The sequence below is a fragment of the Physella acuta genome, unplaced genomic scaffold (genome assembly GCF_028476545.2).
Source record: "Physella acuta isolate Inbredline_101_S28 unplaced genomic scaffold, ASM2847654v3 ptg001808l, whole genome shotgun sequence".
NCBI lineage: Eukaryota > Metazoa > Mollusca > Gastropoda > Physidae > Physella > Physella acuta.
Genome location: NW_026733318.1, coordinates 116,931 through 133,981, shown reverse-complemented (window position 1 = coordinate 133,981; position 17,051 = coordinate 116,931). Strand labels below are relative to the sequence as shown.

The following is a 17,051-nucleotide window of genomic DNA, read 5'->3' as shown; positions in this document are numbered from 1 at the left end:
GTCTTGTTCTTTGTTTCCATATATCTTATCTAATGTGTTATCTCACTGTTTTTGGTAACTTAAACATTTATAAAACTCACTGTAATAAGTTCACCAGATAAGTCAGTTCTCTAATAAAAAAAATCCAAACTCTAAAGATGAGAAGGCTAGTCAAAAAGGACAAAAGCTCTCTGTTTTTATTTCTCGTCATATTTTCAGTTTATTATTTATTAAGTTTTTCAAGGTATGTGCAACTAAATTAAACTACTTAATTTTTTTGGCTGAAAAGTAAGAACAACAAAGTATACTTGTAGTTTTATTGTTTCAAGAAAATTACAAACAGTTTTTTAATCATATGCAGTTGAAATCTAAAATGGAGCCAAAAAATAAACATTCTTTATCATTTCATTTTTTATACCAAGCAGAAAGGATTTAATAAGCACTAAAACCCAAGTTTGTGTGCACTGTCTATTGTTAATTTTAGATAAAAACTACAAAAACAATTCTGAACTAAAACAATATGAGCAGACAGCAATTAACCAAAGAACAGCTCTAGGTTAGTTCAGTAGTCCTCAGGTCAGTTGGGTAACAAAGTACTGTAAAAATGTATCAAAGTACTCTTTCAAGTATTAATTTGCAATTAAATTGCAATTATAAAAATGTATATATTTTTCAAGAATGTATTTTAAATAAAAATGTGGCAAAACTAAGCTAGCTTACAACTGAAAATATAAGCAGTTATATCATGAGTAAATATTTTTAAAAACTTCCAAAATGTTTTGTAAAATAAGTAAAATGAAAATACAACCATCTTACCCTGGCCCTCACATATATGAAACCAATGAATGACTATTGAAATAAATGTTTGTGTGATGATTGCCAACCTACACCCATGTGAGAGCAATCACAAATTCCAATGGACGGACAAATGCTGACATTTATAAATAGAAAATAAATGTAACTGTTACATTTTACTAAAAAAAAATGATGTGGATACTTCAGTTCTAATGCAACACCCATTAATTACTGCAGTGGTATCTTTAAAACAAGGTAACTTCAAATCTCGAGCCACACTGTGATAAACTTGTCAGGATCATGAAAGCAGTTCACAGATCTGAATCATTGACTATATACACAAATAGTTTAATAAGTTATTTATATGTACAAGTTAGGTCATGGTGGACGGAATATTTACACACTGTATTCAAGCTACATGTTTATTTTTTAAATGATGTGCAATAATTAAGTTATTAGGCCTATAGATTGAGCTGTAAAAGTAGAAAGTTTCTTTTAAGCCCAAATATGTATATGAAATAAAAAGTAAATACAAGATCTTAATAAACTTTGTATCAAACATTAACACCAGCACTTGCCTATAATATATACATCTGTTGTCTAATTTATTTTTAATCACAGTATTTGTTGATATTACCTTTAAAACAGGAACGCATTTTTTATAAATAGGATTCAATAATTTTTTTTTAAATTATAAATCTGAATCATGAAGTAAAAATAAATTAATATTTTTAAATTCCGTGTTTCATTACAATAAGATTTTAATTTACACAATCAGAATATTGGCTGTTTAATGATTTATATATATGCATTTATATTAGTAGTAGGGAAGATGGCTTTAACAACAACAGGCAGTGAATTATTTTTTTTTCTTATAGGTTAGAATAATTGTTCACCACCATCTTAGTGAATCCAGTCTGTTGAAGTGTTCAGGGACTAGAGCTCAGGACCAGCTGGGCTCACCTTTAGCCAACTATAGGGGGAAAATCTGGCACCACAGGGGGGAAATCTGGCACCACAGGAGGGAAATCTGGCACCACAGGGGGAAATCTGGCACCACAGGGGGGAAATCTGGCACCACAGGAGGGAAATCTGGCACCACAGGGGGAAATCTGGCACCACAGGGGGAAATCTGGCACCATAGAGGGAAAATTAGTTAATTTTTTTTTTGCAAAAAATAAATTTTCCCTCAACAACTTGTAATAGGTAAATACATTGATTAATGCAACCAATTAAGGCAGGCATCTGATAAATAGCAAACAATGTTCCACAAAGTAAATCACTGGACTGGAACAACACAAAGTTGGATTTAACATTATAGATGTGTACCACATATCACATCCAAGTGTGGGCAATGCAAACTACACACAAGCCAAAATACTACATTTTTAAAGGTCATAATTTTGTATTTACAGTTACTATACAAGTGCAAAACATAAAAATGTTATTGTTCAAGTTACTTGATATGTTTAAAGGTAAAAATATTGTCTTTTAAGTTAAAAATTCTAAAGAGGACTATGGATTTGTACATTGTTAAAAAATTCTAAGGTAAATAGAGAATATTCATGTAAAATAGACATATGTATTACAATAGTAAACATATTAGCAACTAAAACAATAGTTTAGGAATCACAGTAGTTCATGACTGGTTTTATCACAGACAAGCTAACAATGATGGGTCCTAGAAACCACACGCCTGGATCTAGTGAGTACCCAACACAATGGGTCCTTAAACTCACACAATGGGCCCTAGTGCCCACACAACTGGATTCAGCTAGTACCCACACCATGGGCACTAGTGCCCACACAACTGGACATAGTACCCAACACACTGGGGCATGATCAACCTTGTTGATCTTGGCTTGTTTTACTTGAGGAAATGCAAGATACAACAATACTGGCTCGTCACACTAGGTGTTTAACTAATTTATTAGTAGAACTGTAGTGAAATGTTAAATGGTGTTCAGTGCTAGTCAACAATCATGTACCACCATTCTTAAGGTAAATAAGATAGTTAAGCAGACATTAGTCAACGATAATTTGTTATGTTAGTTATGAGCAGTTGATTTCAGAGAAAACAATTTTACCACTTGGTAAGGTAAAAATATTTCTATGGAAAGGAAAATGTATAATACTGTACAGTTGTTAGTGAGGTCATGTTGACCTAGATTGATTATAATACCTCAAAAGTTTATAATACTGTACAGTTAGTCAAGTCATGCTGACCTATCAACACCAGCTTAACTTCCCAAGCTGCTGGGCCAAGTGTAAAAAATGGACATCTCAGATATGACAGCTGACACTGACACATGTAGACCGTAGTGGGACTAAGCAAGTTTGTATAGGATAAATACATGTCAATTTCTACATACAGGACACAGATGTGAGCAAATGATTCAAATCAACCATGAGTATTGACACTGTCAAGCTTGTGAATGGATGGATTTAAGACAGGATTTAATAGGAAAAAATGCTTTACAAAATCTGATGAATTGTAACTGAGTGGAGGAATGAAAAGCTTACATTACCTTACACAGTAGACCTACCACAAATGGACTATCACAATGAAATCTTGTATGACACTGAGTTTGGACTACAATACAAAAGGAATGTTCATCAGATGAAGCTGTTTATTGCAGAAAACTTTCACCATCCCCTGTCAACTTCCTTGTAGTCCCATTCAGCTGTTGTCTATCAAACTCTGTAATGTCTGTATCTGTCGCTGTGTATTGCTTGGCTCAGCGCTAGCCTTCTCTATCAGCCCCTGGCCCATGCAGTCATACAGGGTGCTGATTAGAGTACCTGTTGCTCGACGTAGGTCGTTGCTCCCCCCATGGACAGTTGCCCCGCTGGCGTTCATAGATCCCAGAAGATGCCAGACCAGAGGAAGCACATGCAAGACCACAGGTTTCTGTTTGCGGGGATAAACTTTTCCAACCAAGTCTGTAAACATTTAAAATCTAATGTAAACTTTCCCAACTTTGTAAACATTTAAAATCTAATGTAAACCTTCCCAACTTAGTCTGTAAACATTTAAAATCTAATGAAAGAAAACTTACATGAAACTTTGTCCACCATATCTGCTTTACTTCTGGCTGTGGCATTGAGGGCTTGATTGGCAAAAGGTTGAATCAACAGTGGCAGATCTGAAACATGGACAACATTTGAACTGTTATTGTGCTATTTTAAACTGTCGGCTGCTGTGCTATATTAACTGTCTGTTTTTGTGCTATTTTAACTGTGTGCTACCATGCTGTAAATTCATTAACTCATTCCCTCCTGAGCCCCGACTTCCTGTTTACAAACCCATTCCTGAACAAAGGGAAGTAACTCCATATTTTATAACATATATGTTCTTAAAAAATTAATTTCACTATATAAACACTATTTATTTTAAGTTAAAAAATTACCAAGGCACTCATAAATGGATTAGCTTTCAGAAAAATATAGCTTTACAGACACAACAACATGAAACAACAACATAAAATGAAGGAAAATCCAAAAAATGTTGTACTTTTAGCATTTAATGCATACAAAATTTATCTTAGGCTTTCATGGTATGCACTATAGCATTGTCCTGCATGCAGATACACCTGACATAAGTGGCAGCCTTTGGTTGTCTCTTTGGTCCTGCCACTGGGCATCTTTGCCCCTTCCATGGCACACTGATAACAACAGCGTTTTCTGCCTGGCATGGTAGAGAGCATGTGCTGGGGGCTGAAAGGCTTTGCAACGCCAGCAATACTAGGCAAGTTTTGGGGCCTTGTTGCAGCTGTAGATTTCCCTGCCAGTAGTTGCTGTGCTAGCTTTGTCCTGAATTTCAGATGGCTCTGACTAAGAGGGGATGTAGGGTTCATTTTTTTCATTAGCAGGTAGCCATTGACAATGGATATCTGGATAAGGTACCAGAACAGATACCTCCACCATTTATGGCTTGACCTGCCTACAGGGTAGTAGGACCTGTGTTGATCACCCAGGTCCACTCCAAACATGTACGAGTTGTAGGAGTCTACACTGCAGGGGATTTCCACGTCGATGGGGCCTTCTTTGGTTCTGCGCTGAACCTTGGCCATGGCAGGATTGGAGTTGGTAGAGATAAGATTGACCTGCCGCTTATCTGTCCACTGACAAGCCACAAGCATCCCCTTCTGTTGCATCCTGCACTCCCCTCTCTTCTGCTTCAATTTCTTGAAAGGCCAGCCTTTACGGTTTGGCCTGATGGTGGCACAACAGTAGGTGCCTCGAGCAAGCAGATCCTCTGCTAGCTTTGGCGATGAAAAAAAATTGTCAAAAAAAATTTCATGTTGCCTGTCTAGGAAGGGCTCTGTCATAGTCATGACTACATCATATCCTATACCATTCGTGGAGCTCCTTTCACTCTTCCCAGTATACACCTTGAAGTTGAGTATATATCCCGACTTCGCCTCCGCACAGCACCAAATTTTCAACCCCCAGGGAGTTGGCTGGTCCTTCATATACTGCTTGAAGCCGAGTCTTCCTCTAAAGCCAACCATGGCTTCATCAACACTAAGTTGATGCTGTGGCTTGTAAATAGACACACAGATGTGCCTAATGTGGTCTAGGAAAGGCCTCACCTTGAAGAGAGGGTCATAGTTAGGATTGCCTTTAGCGGGTTGTTGCGAGCTGTCGTTGATGTGAAAAAATTGGTGTATGGCATCATATCTGTCACGACTCATCACATCAGCCACTGCAGGTACCCTCCACATAGGATCAGAAGACCAGTAAAGTCTTCCATCTGGAATCTGATGCAGGCCAAACATAATATTGATGTAAATATACTTAGTGATGTCATCAGCATTCACTCGAGTCCATTTGAATTGGGTCTTTTTAGCAGCAGACTGGTTGGCAAAGTACTGCTCTGCATACAAATTCGTTTGAATGACGAAGTTTTCAATGCATTCATCAGTGACAAACAATTTGAAGTAGTCTAATGGTAGACTGTCAGCGGGCATTTCATGCAGCATTCCTTCAAATTCATTTAAGAAGCCCATTTTGTCTGTCACATCAGACAGCTGATCAGACCATTCAGTGTCAGGCATGTCAGCTTCATCAGGAATTTCGTCTAAGTCAGAATCAGACTCAGAGTCAACATTATTCATCTCAATATCAGAACCTTCTTCTTCTCCATCACTTAATTGTTTATTTCCATCAATTATAGATTGAAGGAATTCAAAAGCCATCTTTAAAAATAAGTCAAAAACACAGCAAAAATCACAATAAAAATCACAAAAATATCTCGCACTCCTACTCTCTTGAAAACACGATTTGAAAATGAACCACGCAAGATAAAAACTTCCGGTTTTTTTTATTGAAATATCGTGGAATCTCGCTACAACGTGGTTCTAGGTATAAATCTTGGGCATGCGTGATTTCGTTATCAATTTGAAAAGAAAAGTAGGGGGGTGTGGCCAGACGCATTTAGACGCATCAGGCGGAACCCCCGGAGGACGCATTTAGTCGCATCCGGCGGGAACGAGTTAATGACTGTGGTTACTGTGTGCCTATATAGTATCGAACTGATGGGCAAACTCAATTTTGAGCTGGTATTGCAGTAGAACTGATACCAACCTATGTTCTCAATGAGAGAGTCCAGGATCTCTACAGCTGTTGTGTTGATGTCCTTGTTCTTGGAGCTGAGGTTGGGGGCTACAGCAGCCACAGTCATGCTGATCACGCTGGACATGGACTCCCTGATCAGGGGGATCACCTCCAGCAGCACCTTCAGGGCATACAGGTTCACCTTGGAGTTGGAGTCAGTCAGCCTCGGCAGGAATTTATCAAAAATCTGACAACAGAGAACACACATTTTTTTTAAACAAAAAAATATTTGAATTCATCTTTTAATTTCAAAAATATCATTTTATGTAACACATTAACATTAATAGGCGTACAAGAAACGCCAAGTTACCTTGATGATTTGACTAGAAACAACAGCAGAATAAGTCTCACACATCTTCTGGAACTCTGTGACACCATCATAGCGTTCTTGCCAGTTGTTTGCTGACAGCTGCCCAAGCATAGCTTTCACTTCCTCCATGCGCGCCTCATCTGTTCTCACTAATGCTTTTCTCTGGGTCTGAAGGCCAATGACCCCACTATCAGCAGAGCTGAAACAATAATGTCATGGTAAATTAAATGTGTCCTAGCTGGTTAAATATTGTTAAAAGAACATTAAACGATGGAATGTATATCTGAAAAGTGCACTAGATTATCTTACAAAAGGTAAGAATAGAAGTCATTGGATTATCTGCACCCAGCACTCACCTACTAGCAGACCCTCCTCTGACTGTTGAATTGGATCTGCTGCTCCCATGTCCAGACTTCCTTGACCTTGCAGAAGAAAGTTCACTGGGGCGTTCACCCAGCCCCTAGAGGATTAAACTCAATATATTAGCACAAGCTTCTAATGACTTTAGCACAGCAGAACTGGCTGCAACTTAAATTTAGATGAAGGTATAGAGTTCAGCCTTTATATGTGAAAGGGACTAGCCCTTACGTGAGTGTGACTAGCTCTTATATGAGGGCAACTTACCCTCTGCTTTAAGTTCTCCACAACCTCCTGGACATTCCTCAGTGTGTTGGCTGGTAAATATTTGGGCAACATGCGTTCAAAGTCTTGGTGGGCCATTAACATATGAAGGATTTTTCTACCATAGTATCTGAAGATGACAGAAGAAAAGTTTTATTAATAGGATTTTTTATTGATGGTCTACACTAACACCAACCCTGTGGTCTACATCTGCACCAACCCTGTGGTCTACATCTGCACCAACCCTGTGGTCTACATCTGCACCAACCCTGTGGTCTACATCTGCACCAACCCTGTGGTCTACATCTGCACCAACCCTGTGGTCTACATCTGCACCAACCCTGTGGTCTACATCTGCACCAACCGTGTGGTCTACATCTGCACCAACCCTGTGGTCTACATCTGCACCAACCCTGTGGTCTACATCTGTACCAACCCTGTGGTCTACATCTGCACCAACCCTGTGGTCTACATCTGCACCAACCTTGTGGTCTGCATCTACACCAACCCTGTGGTCTACATCTGCACCAACCCTGTGATCAATAATTGCACTAACCTTGTCTCAGGTGAGCCATCCAATGAAAAGTGTGCAGCTGTAGGCAAGACCTTGTCAGTGATATCCTTCACCCCACTAAGAATGCGACCAGATCCCATTTTTTCAACTAATTCTACTAAAAACTGGGCTGAAGTTTTACGAACTTGTGGATTTTTATGACTGCAAGAATGTGAGGAAAAGATTCATTTAAATAATAATGTTAATACTTATTTTACCAAAGCATATTACTTTTATATTATGCTAGGATATACCTGTATGTGACTATTACACAAATAATACTACATTAATATATATTTTAGTTTTACTTATTACTACACAATATATTTTTTAATGCAGATGTTATGTGGGTAAGCAATATAACAAATGCAACCAATTCTTAACCTTACCACAATCATGCCAAAAATTTAAATGATTTAAAGCCATTCTAATTAAGTTCCAACCTAACACCAAAACTACTTTAAATGTGACATAACCAAACTAAACTTAACCCTACTAAAGTGAACAACATTAAGGTATAGCTTTTTGCAACTTGAAACTAAAGCCCAACCCTAGCCAATTCAGTGTATTCACTTTTTATCCTCTTACTGTTGTCAATTATCTAAACTGTAATTACTTATTATTTTAATGAACATAATAATTTGCTTCACAATAAGCTTTCCTGAAAACTACCTAATCTAAACACAGCATCCCATTTTGGTGACCCAAAGATCTTAAATGGTAAACATTTGATTTTTATAAAGAGCAAATGTATGCCATCACCTACCCATTCTGCCCAACCCTATTTATAAACATTACATAAATGCTGATTTTTTCTTCAGGAGTGACAAATAATGAAATCATTTCAGGCATTTTGATTTCTGTACCTAATAAGGATCCCAGTCAAGCAACAACTTTGATCTTGACATATAAGATGAAATATATATTTCAATTATATCCAGTGTTTCAGATAAATAAATGTTCCATGCACAAAACTAAGCATTTAGCCCAAGAAATACTGAGGAGAGTTGATGAGCACATCCATGGGATTTAGCTTTAGAGGACAGTTTATGAGCTATGTTAAATTGATAGCTAAAAGTCTTACGAGGCTCCGCCCAACACAATGCCTTGCAGCGCCCTCTGGGGTGTGGTGTTATCCACCAGGCAACAGAGTGCCTTGTCCACATCTTCCCGGATGAACTGGTTGCTCTCCCCACCTTTAATCAGCAACGTCTTGGTCGTCAGCTCTACCTCCTACACCAGAAAATGCACATGACAATCAATCAAACAAGAAAACATGTCATGAATACGTATGGTTTGCTTTATTTTCACTTGCTACTTACTACAGCTAATTGACTTCAAGCAATGCTAGTTTATACAGCATCTTTAAACAATAAATGTGGCCAAGCCAGGCAGACTCACCGTGTCCATCCCTTTCTTCAGATAGAGAAACATTTCACCAACAGTTGTGATAGCAAGTCTGGATACTTGGGACCTCAGGTTTGTGATCTGAATATCAGACAATTGATGGCTTAAAATACTGCATTCGTCTCACTTGGCTGCTTAAAGCTATTACCTTTAAAGCAATCATGTAACTGATTCTGATCAAAGCCTCTGATAATCTCATAGGCTAAACTCGTGGTTTTTATTTGTCCGTTTAACTGTTATGAAGATTGACTTCAATTCTGACAATGTGCTGTTAGCAATGTTAATTAAAAATTCTTTTACAGCATATACTAAAATGAACATTTCTATAAACTTTAAGCAATATACCAAAACATTTTCAGTGAGTAAAGAAAAAAAAAGCATTGATGAACCTCTTTACAGATGGCAATGACAAGAGGATGTAGTGAGGCCAGCACAGTGTCAGGGTGGTGGACACACAGTCTCCTCAACATGTTGATCCCCTCACACTTGGTCTCCCTGGGGACAGCACACATACACAGGTTGTAGTTTTACAGCAGTCAACTTGTCATTAGTCATATAGAGGACAGCAAACATACACAGGTTGTTTGTTGTACAGCAGTCAACTTGTCATTAGTCATATAGAGGACAGCAAACATACACAGGTTGTTTGTTGTACAGCAGTCAACTTTTCATTAGTCATATAGAGGACAACACACAGATTGTAGTTTGTTTTATACCAGTGAACTTGTAATCAGTCATTTAGAAAAAAAAAGGTTAATGTAAAAAATGAAATAATTGTTTAAGTTTTGTATCAGGTGACCTTACTGATCTATAAGATGACCAGCTAAGTGACCTGTCAGTGACCAATGAGGCAATCAATACATGACCAAATGACCTATCAGGTGACCTATTAAGTGACACATACCAATCATCTTGTTCCAGTTTTTTCATCAGCTCCCTGTAGGCTGCCTCGCTGTCCTTGAATGGCTTCCAGTCTGCTGGGTTATCTCCCTCAAAAGGTGCCAGTGATGACGTCACAGGCATGGGGAAAGTGGAGACTAGTTCGTTGCTCCTGAAATTTGGAGGGAGGTATCGTTGTTGAACATCTCCAGCACTTTATGTCAGACAAACAATGAAAACTCCCAAGTGTAAAGCCAATGACAAAACAAATTTTAAAAAAGAGGATGCCTGCTAACACAAACTTAGAAATAGGACAGGTAGCTGAGGGGTAAGTGTATTGGTCAGATAGGAGAAGTAATGTTTAGCTCATGAGTCAGGATCACATCTTATTTCTTTGTCTAGATAATATATAAACTTGGAACCATGTTTTATATATCCCACTGGAGGAATTCTACTGGCCATTAAGTGAAGGAAGTTGAACCCCATCTACAATGACAACAGGCAGAAGACACCTGTGTGGAACCCACTGAATGTGACTCACGTTTTGATGACCTTCCTGGGGGTGACAGCTGGCGCCTGAGGTTTGGGGGGTGGAATACTGGCTGGCTTAGTTGTAATACTGGGGCTGGTGGCTGATGTGTTGCTGGGGGTGACGGAGGGGGAGGAGTTGATGCTGGAACCAGACCCAGAGGCTGACCCAGACACTGACAAAACTGGAAGAGAAAACAAATGTGACACTTTACTGTCCAGGAAATTACACTGAAAATAACAATTAAACTTTTATAAAATTTAATTAACCAAACATTTAAAATTTCAAAACACAAGTTAGTTATTCTTTAGTAAATTAATAGCTGGTCAAAATGAATCAAAAGCAACTTGTATTTTAAAGCATCCAAAAACTCATTAAAGAAGTCCTGTTTGTAGGTATACAGCTTGTAACTACATAACAATAAATTCTCTTGTGTATAAAAAGCACAAAAAAACCCAACAAAAAAAGTCTGATTGTATTCTTACATTCAAAACTGTGTATACTCTCAGCACTGGACAAGCGCTTGAGTTTCTCTTGTTGTCTCTCCCTCTCTTTCTTTAACTTTTCCTCTTTTTCCCTCTCCCTGCGTTCTTCCTTCTCTCTTTCTTTACTTTCCTTTTCAACTCGTCTTCTTTCATCCTCCTCCAACCTCTGCTGTTGTTTGATGGCCAATTTCTCTTTCAAAGACTGAGTCAGGCTCAGGCTGTTTTCCTGTTCAATCACAAAAATATCAGGCTCAGGCAAACTTTGATCTAATTTTTAAAACCAATACATAACACATAAGAACCAATAGGTTCTCAAATCAATCTAGGTAAGAAGGGAAACATTTCAAGACAAACAAGCTTTTACAACCTATCTAGTTAAACCACTCTTTTCATTTCCTGTGTGCTTGGAAAAAAGTTGAAAAGGAAAGAAAAGAAAGAGAGAAGGAAGAACGCAGGGAGAGGGAAAAAGAGGAAAATAAGTAACAGACAAACTTTTTTCAATCTATCCCAGCATTCAAGCACACACAAGCACTAGAAACTTACGTCATCCAGTCTCTGAGCTGTAGTTAGATATATCCACAGTGCTCCTCACAGCAACACCAAGCAAATCATTCAAGCACACACAAGCACTAGAAACTTACATCATCCATATCATCATCCAGGCTGGATGTCTCTGAGCTGTAGTTAGAAATATCCACAGTGCTCCTCACAGCAACACCAACCAAAGCATTCAAACACACACAAGCACTAGAAACTTACGTCATCCATATCATCATCCAGGCTGGATGTCTCTGAGCTGTAGTTAGAAATATCCACAGTGCTCCTCACAGCAACACCAACCACGCCACTTGGGGCAGCTTTAACTTCTGTCTTCCTGCGCTCCATACGTACATCTGGGGCAGCAGCAGGCGTGTGGTCAGCACTGACAGAGGTGTCAAACATGCCTGGGAAAGTTGACAGCAGACTTGCTCATAAAAATACCAACTCATTTAATTATTTCTAAATTAGTGACTGCCTTAGACAATCATGCTAATTAACAAGATTTAGGGTTACTTTTACGTTTTTATATTATTTTCATGTAACATAATCAATTTTATTTCTATTTTGTTTCATATATAGAAAATGTTGGTAAGACATAATACTAGACAAAATGTTAGTCATATCAAAGTGCAATTTATTCAACAAGTTAGTGAAAAACCAAAAAAATGTGAATTTGAAAATTTTAAGTGCAAAAACAAAAACAGCCAGTTAAAAGTGTTAGTTAAATTGTCCTTGTTAGATGTAATTTTGATAACTCCCATAATAATTGATAAAATCTTGCCTTAATTACCATTAACATTATAAGTGATATACTCTATCATATTGTTGACTGACCTACGCATAGCGCCTGACCCACCCATGTCAACTGACCTACCCTTACCATTATAACTGAGGTGACCTACCCCTGCCCACAAGAGAGATTCCAGGTCCCTGCACATATTTCTCATCTGATTCTGGTTCAATGCTACCTGGCAGGTGCATACTGGTCAGTCCAAAAGGTGAGGAGGTCAACAGAGCGCCTGCAACGTTTGCCAGAACACATTTCAAACCATTCAACATTTTCAACAGGCTGCTGACACTGGCAGAGGCTTTTAGTTCACTCAATCTTGCTGACCATGACAAGAATATTTGTCCATGGCAAAAAAGAATAGCTGAACATGACAAGAATATTTGTCCATGGCAAAAATGAAAAGCTGAACATGACAAGAATATTTGTCCATGGCAAAAATGAATAGCTGAACATGACAAGAATATTTGTCCATGGCAAAAATGAAAAGCTGAACATGACAAGAATATTTGTCCATGGCAAAAATGAATAGCTGACCATGACAAAAATAGTTGTCCATGACAAAATAATAGCTAACCATAACAAAAAGAATAGCTGACCATGACAAAAATAGCTGACCATGACAAAATAATAGCTAGCCATAACAAAAAGAACAGTTGAATGAAACAAAACAAAATGATGACCATGACAAAAAAAAGAATAGCTGCTGAGGTGTAGCTAGGGGAGGACGGGTGGGGAGGACGGGTGGGGCGGCCGCGGGGGCGCCAAAAGGGGTAGAGAAATTAATTTGAAAGCTCATTTTAAGCTGAAGTATCAAATTATAAACTGTCAAAGCTACAAAAAATAAACGACTACAATGCTTAACACACTGATTTAACAACTTTGTGACACTGAAATAGAACATGTTGCAGCACAGTAACTGGTAAGAAGGGCCACAAACCTTTCCACCTGACAGGAATAACTATATATAGAAAAAGGAGGGGCGCAAAATTGATAGTCCGCCCCAGGCGCCAGATTAGGTCGCTACGCTTCTGAATAGCTGACCATAAAAAGAATAGTTTAAAAGTTGGAATGAATGGGGAGAGCTTGAGAATCTCCAGCTAAAGTCCACTGATCAACAGAAAGATCTCAGAACAAAAGCTCTCAGAAAAGACATTTCCAACAGTGTTTTTTGACCTGTGATGAATTGTAACTACTAAGATAAGGAAACACCAGAGCAAGTTATTCAAACAGAAAAAATGTTCTTAGAATTCAAACAACTGGATCTAAGATTAGGCGAGTGTGTGATGGCAGGTACAGGCTGGTAGTTATCAGGTTAGTCAGGTGAGCTAGGTTAATTAGGGTGAGTTCACACTCAAGACAAGTCTAAAGGCTGAAAAATAAAAGTGAAAACAAATACAACAAACTTGAAAAAAAAAAATAATGGTAAAACTCAACAGGTCTTTGACTGTATAGAGATCATTAAACAACAAATTTGTGTTTATGGCTTTTGTTTTTAATAAACCTGGGATTGGTTAAAACCTTCTAGCAAATGTATTTCATTTTTCTATCAAATACCTGTTGTATTGTTATCAAAATGTTAGTGCTTCCATTTAAAGTGAGTGGGTTAAGTTTTGAGAACAATACAATTGTTAGAACAAGCTAACTCTCAAACAACAGTCAAAGCCAAAACTTGTGCAGTTAAACAATGTCAAGAGCAAAAAAAAAGCAAGAGAGACTGAGGTGAGACTGACCTCTGTTGATCATCAACTTCCTCTTCTCTTTGATTCTACTGGTGCTTGCAGCTGGTGGAACTACTTTAGCCTCTGATGTCTCATCTGCGTAGCCCTTGCCCACTACCTGGACATCAGCTGTTTTGTTTTCTCTGAAGGTCACGCCACTAGTTGGGTTGTAGTCCAGATGGCCAACACTGCCTTTGTTGTCATCTGTCTCCTCTGTGTTGCGGCGCCCTCTGTTGTTGTTGTTAGATGTATGGGCAGGCTTGGTTTCTGGTTTTTTACTGCTGGGACAGCAGAGGAAGGAGGTTAGCCAGACAATGGAAACAAATATTTACAAACCATATATTAAAATGAACAATACTAACATATAAAACAATCTAGGAGTTTAGTCAGACAATGGAAACAAATATTTACAAACCATATATTAACATGAACAATACTAACAAAAAAATATCTAGGAGTTTAGCCAGACAATGGAAACAAATATTTACAAACCATATATTAAAATGAACAATACTAACATATAAAACAATCTAGGAGTTTAGTCAGACAATGGAAACAAATATTTAAAAAGAAAATATTAAAAAGAACAATCTATATATATAAAGCAAAGTGGTCAAGTGCCCGATAGGGCACTTCCCGGCGCCGCAGGCGCGTCAAATTTGGCACGATGGTGCCTTCGGGCGATAGAACACGAAGGCCGGTGACGGTTGGCCGAAAAGTCGACGGAGAGGGGGTCAAAACTGACCTCGACTGACCGGCGCCTTATATGGGCTATATTACGAAAAATTTTTTCCTCCGACGACCCCCATTGAAATTTTGTGAGGTGGTAGGAGAACGCCATGGGGTGTCACAAAAAACTCGCCATGTCCGGGAAAAATCGGGAAATGGGTCAAAACTGACCAGTCGTATTTCCCTATATAATCTTTGTATTTTATGGGAAAAACAGAGGGCCATTTCAAAACGGATTTTAGGGCTCTTACCCTCTTTACATCTGGCTAATTTTTGGCATGTTTATAGGTAAATGGCTTGGCCGTAGGGCAGACCTGTCAGTTTCACTCAAAGCCCTCGACGAGGGCTAAAAAGTGACCGCGAGTGAAATTCTCTTTATATGAGCTCTATTACGAAAAAATTTTTCCTCCGACGACCCCCCTTGAAATTTTGTGAGGTGGTAGGAGAACGACTTGGGGTGTCACAAAAAACTCGCCATGTCCGGGAAAAATCGGGAAATGGGTCAAAACTGACCAGTCGTATTTCCCTATATAATCTTTGTATTTTATGGGAAAAACAGAGGGTCATTTCAAAACGGATTTTAGGGCACTTACCCTCTTTACTTCTGGCTACATTTTTGCATGCTCTTAGGTAAATGGCTTGACCTTTAGGGAAAACTGTCGGTTTTACTCAAAGCCCTCGACGAGGGCTAAAAAGTGACCGCGAGTGAAATTCTCTTTATATGAGCTCTATTACGAAAAAATTTTTCCTCCGACGACCCCCCTTGAAATTTTGTGAGGTGGTAGGAGAACGACTTGGGGTGTCACAAAAAACTCGCCATGTCCGGGAAAAATCGGGAAATGGGTCAAAACTGACCAGTCGTATTTCCCTATATAATCTTTGTATTTTATGGGAAAAACAGAGGGTCATTTCAAAACGGATTTTAGGGCACTTACCCTCTTTACTTCTGGCTACATTTTTGCATGCTCTTAGGTAAATGGCTTGACCTTTAGGGAAAACTGTCGGTTTTACTCAAAGCCCTCGACGAGGGCTAAAAAGTGACCGCGAGTGAAATTCTCTTTATATGAGCTCTATTACGAAAAATTTTTTCCTCCGACGACCCCCCTTGAAATTTTGTGAGGTGGTAGGAGAACGACTTGGGGTGTCACAAAAAACTCGCCATGTCCGGGAAAAATCGGGAAATGGGTCAAAACTGACCAGTCGTATTTCCCTATATAATCTTTGTATTTTATGGGAAAAACAGAGGGTCATTTCAAAACGGATTTTAGGGCACTTACCCTCTTTACTTCTGGCTACATTTTTGCATGCTCTTAGGTAAATGGCTTGACCTTTAGGGAAAACTGTCGGTTTTACTCAGAGCCCTCGACGAGGGCTAAAAAGTGACCGCGAGTGAAATTCTCTTTATATGAGCTCTATTACGAAAAAAAATTTCCTCCGACGACCCCCCTTGAAATTTTGTGAGGTGGTAGGAGAATGCCTGGGGGTGTCACAAAAAACTTGGCATATCTGGGAAAACTTCGTAAAGGGGTCAAAACTGACCAGTCGTATTTCCCTATATAATCTTTGTATTTTATGGGAAAAACATAGGGTCATTTCAACGCAGACTTTAGGGTACTTAAACTCAGTATATCTGGCTAATTTTTTGCATACTCTTAGGTAAATGGCTTGACCTTTAGGGAAAACTGTCGGTTTTACTCAAAGCCCTCGACGAGGGCTAAAAAGTGACCGCGAGTGAAATTCTCTTTATATGAGCTCTATTCCTCCGACGACCCCCCTTGATATTTTGTGAGGTGGTAGGAGAACGCCTTGGGGTGTCACAAAAAACTCGACATATCTGGGAAAACTTCGTAAAGGGGTCAAAACTGACCAGTTGTATTTCCCTATATAATCTTTGTATTTTATGGGAAAAACATAGGGTCATTTCAACGCAGACTTTAGGGTACTTAAACTCAGTATATCTGGCTAATTTTTTGCATACACTTCTATAGATGACTAGGCCGTATGGAAAAACTGTTGGTCAGACTCAAAGCCCTCGACCAGTGCTAAAAGATGACCGCGAGTGAAATTCTCCTTATATGAGATATATATAAATAAATT

At 38.6% G+C, this 17,051-nt stretch overlaps 1 protein-coding gene across 4 annotated transcripts in view; it reads right to left on the bottom strand.

Annotated features, from left to right (window-relative positions):
* Positions 1-179: 179 nt before the first annotated feature.
* The window catches only part of LOC131930587 (TOG array regulator of axonemal microtubules protein 1), a 45,199-nt gene continuing 28,327 nt past the window's right edge, over positions 180-17,051 (bottom strand). For 2 of the 4 annotated variants that reach the window (XM_059287135.1, XM_059287137.1), the window contains 16 exons: positions 14,238-14,506; positions 12,620-12,736; positions 11,937-12,121; positions 11,178-11,403; positions 10,705-10,876; positions 10,189-10,335; positions 9,674-9,779; positions 9,279-9,365; positions 8,962-9,110; positions 7,881-8,039; positions 7,328-7,454; positions 7,060-7,163; positions 6,704-6,902; positions 6,364-6,580; positions 3,834-3,920; positions 180-3,717 (listed from right to left, as the gene is read on the bottom strand). In XM_059287135.1, the coding sequence (XP_059143118.1) occupies positions 3,455-3,717; positions 3,834-3,920; positions 6,364-6,580; positions 6,704-6,902; positions 7,060-7,163; positions 7,328-7,454; positions 7,881-8,039; positions 8,962-9,110; positions 9,279-9,365; positions 9,674-9,779; positions 10,189-10,335; positions 10,705-10,876; positions 11,178-11,403; positions 11,937-12,121; positions 12,620-12,736; positions 14,238-14,506 (2,614 nt within the window). In that variant the 3' untranslated portion in view covers positions 180-3,454. The remainder of the gene's footprint in view (positions 3,718-3,833; positions 3,921-6,363; positions 6,581-6,703; positions 6,903-7,059; positions 7,164-7,327; positions 7,455-7,880; positions 8,040-8,961; positions 9,111-9,278; positions 9,366-9,673; positions 9,780-10,188; positions 10,336-10,704; positions 10,877-11,177; positions 11,404-11,936; positions 12,122-12,619; positions 12,737-14,237; positions 14,507-17,051) is intronic. The other 2 variants (XM_059287136.1, XM_059287138.1) reach the window with 2 other exon arrangements.